This window comes from Genypterus blacodes, unplaced genomic scaffold (assembly GCF_046128005.1).
Source record: "Genypterus blacodes isolate CSIRO-AG114 ecotype Tasmania unplaced genomic scaffold, CSIRO-AGI_Gbla_v1 ptg000370l_1, whole genome shotgun sequence".
NCBI lineage: Eukaryota > Metazoa > Chordata > Actinopteri > Ophidiiformes > Ophidiidae > Genypterus > Genypterus blacodes.
In genome coordinates this window covers 187,054-199,724 of record NW_027467152.1, presented here as the reverse complement: position 1 = coordinate 199,724, position 12,671 = coordinate 187,054, and the positions used below count along the sequence as shown (strand labels likewise).

Below are 12,671 nucleotides of genomic sequence, written 5' to 3'. Positions count from 1 at the left end.
ATAATGACCTTATGAAAGATTACGAGCCTGTCAACTGCATCACTTGCACTGATTTTTTGCGCAACACAAGGGAAAAAAACCGCACATTAGCGCCAATCAACATTTCATACATTAAAAATTCAGGCTTTGTTTTTCATCGCCTTGTGCTTTCATGTGATTTGTTAAATCATTGATAAAGTCTGAAGCAGCTGCTATCGACAGCTAGCTAAAATGAGCTAATCACCGAGACACATTCACTGGAGGGTATATGCTTTGTATAGCATATACCCTCCAAAGCTGTTTGGTTGCACGTAGTGCAGTTCACAGCATCAGTTTATAATTTTTCAGTAAGTTTGACTTAATTCCACTTACCGTGTAAAACTGCATGACCCGAGGAAAAATTAGCAAAGTCCTCTCAATGTCTCCAATTGAACAAGTGAGACTCCTGGGCACCTGGGAGGAGCTTTATTTTTAAATTACCTCTCTACAGAGTTAAAGTAACACTGATGTGATCAACTCTCTCAAATAACTCCAACACTGAGCACCATTTAACTCATAATGTGTTAAAATCACACTTCCAGAGTTGAATTCACCTCTGAAATGTTTAACTCTGAAATTTCAACACTCCAATTTTTGCTGCACCAACCAATCTGACCAGTGGGGCATTGCAGCATATCTTGATTACATCATGACACCAGATCCAAGGGCGTAGAATTGGGTAGGGACGCTAGGGACATGTCCCTACCAATGATCAGCTGCTACAGTGTAGTCCCTACCAATACAACCGCTGTCCGTAGCAGTGGCGCCTGCAGAAATGAGTCCTGGGGGTGGCCAGCTAGGGCCACTGAAAGTCTTGGTGAATGTAGATATACATTAGAACCGAGTTCTATGAAATGTTAGATAGTGTACATATTCAGTTTGAGGAGGTTCAACCAACCAGATCTAGATGTCCTGCAGAAGCTGGAAGAAACTCTCCTGACTGGAGAAGTGAAGGACATTGTTGATCAATACCCAGAGCTGAACAGGGACAGTTTAAAGGTCCAACTAGCCATGTTTAGGTCCAAATACACTTTCAAATCTAGTTCTGAAGTGGCTGACATAATGAGAGGTTTGACAGTTGAAGTGAGATGTTGTTTGATCAAGTTGAATCCCTTGTCAGGCTGCTTTTAGTCATCCCAGTTTCATCAGCTGAGGCTGAAAGAAGTTTCAGTGCTCTTAGGAGACTTAAAACATGGCTCAGAACCACCATGACACAAGTAAGACTGAACAACCTTGCTGTGTGCCATGTCCATCAGGAAAAACTGGACAACACTGACCTGACAGTAATCTGCCAGGTGTTCATTTCTGTTACAGACTGGCGTAGGCATGTGTTTGGTTCTTTCTTGCTTGTATTTGAGTATTAGTGAAAAACACATGTACATTTCATTTATGTTTATTTACAATGTTGTATTGTATTTATGTATGTCCAATGTTATTGATGGACAGTATGTTAATTGACAGTATGATGCACAGTTGCACTACAGCCCTCCAGCCCTGCACTACAGAGTAAAGATGAGAACTCTTTGTAGTTGCCTCCTTTTCTTTCATTAGTTGCTGCAACCTATAACTTGTGGAATGCATTAAATTCTTATTTACTCATATTCTCTTTAGATATTCAGATATGCATTATAAACATGACAATTTTCTGACTATGATTGTTTGCTTGTTTGATCAGCTCTACATGACGCAAAATTATGATTGCAAATGCAAAAAAACGTAAACTTTCAGGAGGACAATTTTGTGTCCCCACCAATGTCAAAATCAAACCCACTCCCCTGACCAGATCACAGTTAGCACAGGTGCATCACTGTAAGGCCCCGCGGTTTGAAGGGCGGGGAGTTCCTGATATGAAATTAAAAATAAATACAAAACATGAAGGCTGAGCTCCGGGATACTGCAGCACAGTGTGGATTACTGTGATGTTTGGTGGCAGCGCAGGATATTATTGGAAAACTACGTCACGGCTCAGTGAAGTGCGCATCTCTCTCCCCCGCTACTGCAGAACATCACCATCAGCATTAACTACACCACGTGAGCCGGTCTCCCGGTACTGAGCCAGCGTTTCACACCGCATCATGGCTGCAGAGGAGGCGTCCTCGCGGAGCGGAGCGCTCCTCTCCCCGCAGGCTCCGCTGCTGCTGCTCGCTCTCACCGTCTGCCTCCTCCCGGCTCCTGCGCTCGGCCTGCTCGGCTTTCGGCCGGAGGAGAGCGGGGCGGAGCTGTCCGTGAAGGACGGGGTGCTGAAAGCTACCGAGGGGACCCGCTTCATGCTGCGGGTCTACTACTCCACTTCCCCGCAGAGGCTCAACCGCACCGCGGGGACTCGGGCCAACAACGCCGCGCCCTGGATCGCTTTTGTCGAGGAGCCTCCGCCCGGCAGAGAGGGACAAGTCCACCCGAAGCGGAACATGTGCATGGACAAGAACGCCAGGACGTCCGACGTCGAGGTGTTGGGCTCCTTCAAGTCCCCTTCCAGCCAGAACTCGGTGCTGGTGGAGGTGCTGGCAAAGGAACTGCGGAGGGGAGAGAAGATAAAATACTACTCTATGTGTGCCTTTGACGGGTCCAAATGGGAACACTACCGGACCCGGGACTTCTGGGTGGCTGTGGTGGAGCGCTCGGATGTCCCGGAGCTCTGGCTCCAGGTCCTGGTGTCTGTGTTGCTGCTCGGGCTGTCGGCTCTGTTCAGCGGGCTGAATCTGAGCCTGCTGGCGCTGGACCCGGTAGAGCTGCAGGTCCTCCAGAACAGTGGCACCGACAAGGAGCAGGACTACGCGCGGAAAATCGAATCTGTGCGTCGCCACGGCAACTACGTCCTCTGCACTTTACTGCTGGGAAACGCGCTCATCAACGCCTCGCTGGCCGTGTGGGTGTGCCAGATTCTGGGCATGACCTGGCTCTCCACAGTCATCTGCGCATTCGGCATCTTCTTCATCGGGGAGATCCTTCCGCACTCCGTGGCGTCACGTCATGGCCTTGCCATCGCCTCCAAAACGATCTGGGTGACGCGGTTGCTGATGGTGATCTCCTTCCCCATCTCCTACCCCATCAGCAAACTGCTGGACCTCATCCTAAACCAGGAGATCTCCAACTTCTACACCAGGGAGAAACTCCTGGAGATGCTGCGCGTCACCGATCCGTACCACGGCCTGGTCAAAGAGGAGCTGAACATCATCCAGGGAGCGCTGGAGCTGCGCAGTAAGACCGTGGAGGACGTGATGACGCCGCTGACCGACTGCTACATGCTGTCCTCGGACGCGGTGCTGGACTTCAACACCATGTCAGAGATCATGCAGAGCGGATACACGCGGATCCCCCTGTTTGAGAACGAGCGCCCCAACATCGTGGACATCCTGTTCGTAAAGGACCTGGCCTTTGTGGACCCGGACGACTGCACCCCACTGAAGACGATCACCCAGTTCTACAAACACCCGCTGCACTGCGTCTTCAACGACGGCAAACTGGACGCCATGCTGGAGGAGTTCAAGAAAGGTGAGGAGTTTTGGGGTTCAGATGTGCAGATGCGGTCAGGCGGTGTCGTGTGTGTGTGTGTGTGTGTGTGTCTTGGTCAGGTGAGGTCATCATGGTTGTCATGAGTCACATGTGTGTCAAACATCCTTACACGTCAACATCAACAAATCACTACAGCCACTTCTTTCCCTCCTTCGCTCTTTTTAATATATTTTATGCATTTTCCTTTGTTTTCTATGATGTTTTCTTAATTTGTTCCCTCTTTTAATTTATTCACTATAACATTAAACATTTGTAAATTAAAGTGTTCAATAGTAACTCATTGTACTTTCACTCTAAAGCCTTAAACTTTGACTTTCCAGTGCCAAAGGATGCAAAACACACTGCAAACCAGAATGAATCCCACATTATAGAATGATTACATAATGATCAGAACCCTATGGGGGTCCGGCCCGTTCCCTCCGGCCCGCCTGTGGATGCAGAATGAGTCAGATTCACTGTAGGACAGTGATGCTGCATGTTTGCTGCTATCAGCATCTTCTCATGCAGGCATGGGTGTGGTGCTCCTCGTCCAATCACAGGCCTCATCTCCTGCTTCCCCTCAGCACTTCTGTTCATGGAGGTAACAGCAAAGTAAACAAGAAAATATCTGGACATTTGGCCGACATGTGATGCCGTCATTCACACTGGAAAACATTTAGTGGCCTCCGTGTTCATGATAAACACGCTTAGCTGCAGCATTCTGATCACACTGAACACACACACCCCCCCCCCCCCGTGAAGAGCTGTGAATGCTTCCTCTCACTGTCTGTTCTGTATGCAGCGGTCAATGCATCGCTGGCAGATCTGTGTGTGTGTGTGTGCGTGTGCGTGTGTGTGTGTGTGTGCGTGTGTGCGTATGTGTGTGTGTGTGTGTGTGGCAGGATTTGGCAGGCAGAGAGAATCACTCAGGGAGGAAGTTGAATCTGAGCCAAACTGCTGAGGAGTGAAAGCTAAAAACAAGGATTAATGTTGCATTTGTCACAACACGTGTGTGTCGCACTCTCTGACTGTAAAGAGGCTGTGAATTCTGTAATGGCCGCCCTGCTGTCTGCACCTCTGTCTCTCTGCAGGAATCTGACGCACACTGAGGCATTATCTGTGATATTTGTCCTGCAGACACCATGAGTGGGAGTGGAGAGAGAGAGAGAAAGAAAGAGAAAGAGAGAGAGAGGGAGAGAGAGACAGTGAGAGAGAAAGATTCCTGATCATCTTTCTGTTTAGGGAAGTCTCACCTCGCCATTGTGCAGCGAGTGAACAACGAAGGCGAGAGCGACCCTTTCTACGAGGTGGTGGGAATCCTCACCCTGGAGGACGTCATCGAGGAAATCATCAAGTCAGAGATCCTGGACGAGACCGATCTCTACAGTGCGTATTCCATGCGTGTCACTCTGGTGGGGCTGTGAGCTCTGCGTCCTCAGCTTGACCTGTGTGCGTCTTTCTGCTCCGTCAGCTGATAATCGTACGAAGCGTCGCGTGTCCCATCACGAGCGGAAGCAGCAGGACTTCTCCATCTTCAAGCTGTCTGAGGACGAGATGAAAGTGAAGATTTCTCCTCAGCTTCTCTTGGCAACAAACCGCTTCCTCTCCACAGGTAACAGCAGCCATTAGGCATGTTGCTGTGTGTGTGTGTGTGTGTGTGTGTGTGTGTGTGTCTGGGTCAGGTGAGGTCGTCATGGTTGTCATGAGTCACATGTGTGTCAAACATCCTTACGTGTGGGAAACATTCCCAAAGCAGCAACATCAACAAATCACTACAGCCACTTCTTACCCTCCTTCGCTCTTCCCTCCCCCTCCCCCTCCTCCTCCTCCTCCATCATCAGAGGTGGAGCCCTTTAAAGCAGCTCACATCTCAGAGAAGATCTTGCTGCGGCTGATCAAACACCCCAGCGTGGTGCAGGAAATCAAGTTCGACGAGAAGAACAAGCGAGCGCAGCAACACTTCCTGTTCCAACGAAACAAGCCAGCGGACTACTTCATCCTGGTGCTGCAGGTACGTGAAGTTGTTCTGATCTCACCGACTTAATACAGAACCACTCCACCTAGAGGTGCCCAGAAGTGGAACTACATGGTGTAAATACAAAAGACACCAGGACGTCCACGGTGCAGCACAGCCACCTTCTTCCTGCAACACCATGCAGCAGTGGAGTGAATCTCTCTGGATCTCTCCCTCTGTATAAATACAAACTCTCACACCTCTCTATCCTATAGTTACTCTGACCTTTGACCCTGAACCCTCTGTATGTTGTCATGGATCTCTATCCTATAGTTACTCTGACCTTTGACCCTGAACCCTCTGTATGTTGTCATGGATCTCTATCCTATAGTTACTCTGACCTTTGACCCTGAACCCTCTGTATGTCATGGATCTCTATCCTATAGTTACTCTGACCTTTGACCCTGAACCCTCTGTATGTTGTCATGGATCTCTATCCTATAGTTACTCTGACCTTTGACCCTGAACCCTCTGTATGTTGTCATGGATCTCTATCCTATAGTTACTTCCTGGTCCCTCTCTCCTCAGTCTGCAGCTGAGGAGACAACAAGATACAACAAAACACTTCAACGATCAGCAGCGGTTGGGTGAGAAACCTATCATGTCTCTGCTGTGTTTCCTCCCTCAGGGCCGAGTGGAGGTGGAGTTTGGTAAGGAGGCGCTGAAGTTTGAGGCTGGAGCTTTCGCTTATTACGGCGTACCTGCCATCATGCCAACTGGTAACACACACACACACACACACACACACACACACACACACACACACACACACACACACTGGTTGCATGTGCGAGAAACGCTACATTCACAGATCAACTCAGTCACTTCCTGTGTTGATCGCGATGAATGTAGACTTGATGTCGCTCATTCTACGCTTGAAGCTCCACGCCGCAGTGCTCTGGAGCTCACAGTGGCTTTCAGTCCACAGATCTCCCTCTCGCAGCAGCGGCCTGGAGCGCTCTGAGTCCATGCTGTACGGCGGGAGCCTGAGCCAACTCAGCGGAGGCACCAGCAGCTACCTGCCCGATTACTCCGTCAGACAGCTGACGCACCTACAGATCATCAAGGTGACGTCACGCGGCTGCAGAAGAGGCTTAGATTGTCGCGGTGCCGTTGTTGTCTGATGGTGACGAGTCTCTGCTCCCGTGCTGCAGATCTCGCGAAGCCACTACCAAAACGCTGTCACAGCCAGCCGCATGGACAGCTCCCCTCAGACACCCGACGCAGACACGTGCCTGGCTGAGGGCAACGCCCCCACCGCCGAGCCTCAGGTCCGAGAGCACCACAACACCCTCATGCCCCCGGGGAACTCCGCCATGCTGATGCCCCCGAGAGAGCCCGGCCGGCCCGGCTCAGCCCGGACCCGAGGGCAGCAGTCCAGCGTCTCCAACAGCACCTCGCTGCTGAACGAGAAGAACCGCATCGTCCGTGAGTCTGGGACCGGACTCACGTTTCACACATGGAGGACCTCCGGCTTTGGTTTGCAATTTACATTTATGTCTCGTGACTTGGGTCCTGCTGTGTGTGTGTGTGTGTGTGTGTGTGTGTGTGTGTGTGTGTGTGTGTTGCAGGCAGTAAGTCAGACGGGCAGAAGAGTCCCAGTGATTCGGTGTTCCTCAGAATGGATGAGATTCCGTACATCAGAGAGGATCGTTCTGAGAGCGATGGGAATGCCGGTGAGATGATTCAGGGTTACCCAAATCACAAGCCAGGGTCTCCTAGCAACCGTCACTGGCTGTTCTGCCTGTAGATGACACGAGAGCAGAAAACATCCTCATTGTTCCAACACTTAGGATCATTATTCAACACTTCCACTACTTTGTGAAAACCATGAGAGTATTATGACATCATTATCACAATGTCTGATAATAGAACTGGATTACATAGATGCAACTTAACACACACTGGTGTCATATAAATCTCTCTCTCTCTCGCTCTCTCTCTCTCTCAGCCTCCATTCTCATGGAAACGGACACATCTCCTTTCATCAGCACCCTGTCTCTGAGCAGCTCAGAGGACACACTGGGCAAGAAACTCCTGATCAAACTCAGTGAGTCACACACACACACACACACACACACACACACACACTCTCTCACTGAGTCTTTCTTCTCTTTGGTGCTTTGCTTCTGCATAACTCTGTGTTATTCCTTAAACTTTAAGGAATAACACAGAGTTGAAGGGGTCCCCAACACGTCGCTCACAAGCTACTGAGCTACTGGTAGCTCGTGAGCGACCCACTTCTGAGTCACTCGCTGAAAGGTTCAAAGAATACGTACATTTGACAACACGTCACCTCGTAAAGCTGTTTACATTTCTATCCAATCAAATTCACAAACATTGCGCCCCCTTTTGTCACAAAACGATTATAAACCAATCAGCTGTCAGTCCAACACACGACGCTGCAGTCATGTTTGGTTACGTGAAACCGTAACATTCGGCTAGCAAGCGCACGCCTCACCACAGACCACAGCAACTTTCCACGGGTAGTAGTATTAGTAAAATAAGTAACTAATTCTAAATGAGATGAATATGATGTGACTTCTTTAGTGTGAGCTTGACTCTGAACATGTAAACAGAACAAAACAAGCTCATGTTGCTGAACTGAAGTGTTGGATTTCAACATTTTGTAAACGTTCACACAGAAGAGGCTTCTTCAGAATCAGACATGTGGAGAAATGTTACTCATAATGTTAAACATGAGGAGCTCTGACACTTTGACTTAGTCAAAGTAGCTCTCAGAGACAAAAAGGTAGGAGACCCCTGCTCTAGAAACTAAAGGGGAGGAGTCAAAAGAGAGAGATGACAGTGAAACCATGACACCTTTAACTTTGACTGTGGTGTGCATAACTCTGAGCTGGATCCATACGGTCAGACAGCTACAGACCAGGGAGAGAACACAATGATGCAGTCAGTGATCGGTGCTTTCCAAACAAGTGCAGGACCTCAGCTGCAACCATGATTCAAAATCCAGCCAAGCAGAGGGCGTGAACCTCCATCAAACCCAGAAGGTGGCAGCAAAGTGCCCAAAAGCTGCAATCAATCAAGTCCCGAACAAAGCAGAAGAAGAATTTGCCACTTTGCTTCTCTGCTGTTTTGTCATAAACAAGTTATTTTGACCTTTGCCTTCATGGAGGGAGGCGCCCTACTCGCCCAGAACATGGACAATGTTATCTCCTCACATTAGCAGCGTCTGAGCTCGCCTCGTCCTCCTACGTTCAGTAGCGCCTACAGAAATGTTTTCATAGGGCGTCACACACACACACACACACACACACACACACACACACGCACACACACACACACACACACACACACAATACTACTGACTGCTGCCTGAGTAATCCTCTTCCTCCCCTCTGCTCGTCTCTTCCTCAGGCCACAAGAAGAGGAAAAAGTCTCGTGAAGGCGAGAAAACACCAGAGGACATTTCAGAGCAGCCACTGGTGAAAACCTAGCGAGACGAGACACACACATACAAACACACACACACACGTGCCGGCGAGCAGGTGGAGGACATTTTAGGGGCGTGGCTCTGGCAAGACTCATCACAGCATTTCATGCTTGCGCCTTTCAGGTTTTTGATGCCTATGATTGTAAATAAAGATTAAGATGAATGTAAAGATGTTTGTAAGTGAGAAGAAGGTTTTATACGCTATAGAATCTACAGATACCCAATGGAGCTGAATGGAAGGATGATATTCCAGAGAGGGGTGGAGCTACGTTTCCATCCAAATATTTTTATGCAAATTGTGACTTATGATCAATGCTTGACGGAACTGTCGAATAAATGTTTTCAAAATGCACAAAACATGTTAGTTTGCTTTCTTTGTGGTGGATTCATTTGAAGTTTAACCGATATGTGAGCTGATAATAGGGGGGGCTCTCATACATCAGAATGCAGCCAATCAGCATCCTCCTTTGAGGTCAAACTGTCCACAGGGCAGATTCTTGGTAAGTAGGCCGAGTGTGATGAGTGGATCCATACTAATGAGCCCTTGACTCCAGGCCACGCCTACAGCAGCTGCTGTATGCACCGTTTCTACTATGAAATTCAAAAGTTCTCCAAATAAATCCACAGCAAAGGAAAGAACCTTTAACCTTTTACCTCTTTCTGTTAGATGGCAACTTTGACCTTGTTTGTGAGGTTCTACCAGAGCTGCTCCACCCACAGCACTAACAGAAGAACACCCAGCTCGTCCTGTCCCTTCAACTCTTTCTGCAGAGAGAGAGAGGGGGGGGAGAGAGAGAGAGAGAGAGACAGACAGACAGACAGACAGAGAAAGAGACAGAGACAGAGACAAATGACGCACAGGGTCTTCATCTCATCTCTCGTTTCACCACCTGTGAGACGAGAGAGAGAGAGAGAGAGAGAGAGAGAGAGAGAGTTAGTGTTATTCACTATGATGTAATGACATGGCTATGCAGATAGAGAGGAGAGGAGGAGACATTAGCTCAATCTAAAATATCTCATGGAAAGCACATGATCAAAGGTTTTACACTTCAGGCTTCAGGTGGAGCTGAGGAGGAAGAAGACACTCAAAAAAACACTGCAGCAGAAACCGATTCATTTCATAAGTCCTAACATCAAAACAATCTGGATTTATCTGCCAACCGGGCAGAAAATCAAATCCATCCTCTTACAGTGTGAACTCTTCTTCTCAGCCTTCACCATTATCATCATCATTTACTTTAGGAAGATTCAATCTTTTCATAAGCCTCGCAAAACACTCCTTCAATGTCCACAACGTATCTATGAGTCGTGACCACAGAAACCATGCTGAGACAGAGAGGCCATGGTTTATTTCAGCATGCACACATATGAATGTCCAGGTGAAGGTGTGGCTCACAGGGGTTCTTACAGTACTAACCACTATTAACTCTTTGAGGGCGACCGCTGTCACTGGCGCTCAGGCTTTGAGTCATGCACGTCAGCTTTATTTCTACAGCCCAATATCACATCACACCACCAGACTTCCTGTGGCTTACGCGAAGCAGGAAGCGAGCGGAGAGGGGCGAGGCCTTTGCTGGACCGTGGCGACGGCCTCGTGGATGGACCGGACAACCGCGTTCATCCCCGGAGGGCAACAGGTATACGTGCTTCTGTTCCTTTAGGTACTCCACCTGCTGGGCTGCGGGGCACGTGGCAACACAATGAGTTACAGGAGAGCAAACGTCTCCTCTGGCGGCAGGAGCAACGCATCAACACACATGGAAGCTGTAAACTTCAAAAGCTAACATATTCAGGTTTATGAAGCAGAAACACAAAGAAGATGTCAAGTCCATATTGAAAAGATCTCCCACATGAAAGCATTGCAAAGGTTTCAAGATAGAGCGTGGGTGAACGATCCCACACCTGCGACAGAAAAACTAAATGCGGGACATGAGGGAATCAAATAAGAGGAGCAACATATCCAAAATATATGAGGTTCCATCACGAGACCTACAACTGATCTGAGCTTAAACCAGCTCGTTTCCCACACCGTCAGAGTATTGCTTTACTTGTCTGACATCAACATTTAACACCACCTTCACATCTCCGGCTGCCATTTACTTGACACTCAGCCACTTGAGTGACGCCTCTCAAAGACAGATACTATGTCGCTCCACGTCCCACATTCTCACCTTGGGGACAGCACACAGAAAGACCAATGGGGTGATCACACGATTATCCTCTTTCACCGTCATTTCACTGGTGGATGAGGCGTGTAACAGAAGGGATCTGCTCGCTTCTTCTGCCAGCCGTTATTTTATTCTTTCCGTGTGTGGGGTTTGTTCTCCTGTACTCAGACTGGCTGGAAGCGGTGCCTGGGAGGCCACGGTCAGGGCCGTAATGTTCCTTCTCTTTAATAACGTCACTTACAGCTCAATAGAAAAGGCAGCTGGAGTCGATATTCGATATACTAACATATTGTGATTTTATCTTTCACTTGACACCGATACTCACAATTCCTTGTTAACTTTCTAAATAATAACAATAGTATCATAACGGAAATCGTTCCTAGTGGAGGAAGTAATCATGACTGTGTTGACACAGCAGGCGCCAGAGACACACGGACTTCTGTGTCCTGCTAAAGGACACAATCCTGATACCCCCACTATCTACATGTCAATACATGAATATGGCTGTCTGAATGTGTGTGTGTGTCTGTGTGCGTGTGTGTGTGTGTGTGTGTGTGTTTTGTCCACTCACGGTTAAGGCCAGTGAAGCTGTCCATGCCGACCTGCTAGTGATGTGGTCCCAGCACCCAAGGGTGCCCAGAGCCTGAAGCTTGGCCTTCAGCTGGTCCCTCATCAACAGGACTCTGTCCGCCATGGTCTTCACGTTACCCTTCCTACAGAGAGGAAGCACGGGGGGGGGGGCCCAGACAAAAGAGAAGAAATAGTAGATGAAGAGAGTAAAAAAGAAGCCAAAGAGACGAAATGCCAAAGAGAGAGGAAATGTGAGCAGCAGAGAAAAGAAACGGAGGAAATCAGAAAAACAATGAGAGAACCTGAGAAGCTGGAGATGGAATCAAGTTCAAGTCACCTCTGAGGGCATCCAAACGTTGCTCAAAAGGGTTTAACCCATTCAGAGAGCGCATGGGCACGGATGCATCTTTATCATAGCGCATCACTGTAACCCAATGAGGTAACGTTACAGTGATGCTTCCACATTAGAGAGGAGAGGAATCACAAAAAGAAAAACTGGCATGAACTGTCAGTCTGTGTTCTTCTTTATTTCAGCACTGAAATAAAGAAGAACACAGGGCCGGAGCAGAAAATAAAACTGTAGACAGTAAAGACTCGTGCCAGTGTTTCGTCTGGCTTCTGATGGCGCCGGCGGCCACCGAGCCAGAAACATGTCTTTCATTACAGAAACATGACCACCCAGGCGCCTGCATGCTGAGAGAGAAGGAGCGCCACAATGATCCTGCAGAGGGAAAGAACTGGACAAGAGAGAGCTCACACCTCCACCAAGGCCAAACAAACCCTGCTTCTCTGTCTACTACTGTGTCTCTTTTGACCTTTACCAATATTCTGATGGATGATCTCTCACCTTGTTAGTTTAAGAGATATGATTGTAAATCAATAATCTCTACGGTGTGATCAGGTCTGGATGGAGCTCTGGAGCTGCTGAAGATCCATTCAGTCTGTCTGTCCTTCA

At 48.4% G+C, this 12,671-nt stretch overlaps 1 protein-coding gene across 1 annotated transcript; it reads left to right on the top strand.

Annotated features, from left to right (window-relative positions):
- The first annotated feature begins 2,093 nt into the window (after window positions 1-2,093).
- Window positions 2,094-9,232, top strand: LOC142989084 (metal transporter CNNM1-like). The gene is made up of 10 exons (XM_076138471.1): window positions 2,094-3,510; window positions 4,753-4,896; window positions 4,982-5,122; window positions 5,352-5,521; window positions 6,153-6,243; window positions 6,446-6,591; window positions 6,679-6,952; window positions 7,096-7,200; window positions 7,476-7,574; window positions 8,903-9,232. Exons 1-10 carry the CDS (start codon window positions 2,094-2,096, stop codon window positions 8,980-8,982), a joined length of 2,667 nt encoding a protein of 888 aa, XP_075994586.1. The 3' UTR covers window positions 8,983-9,232.
- Window positions 9,233-12,671: the final 3,439 nt, after the last annotated feature.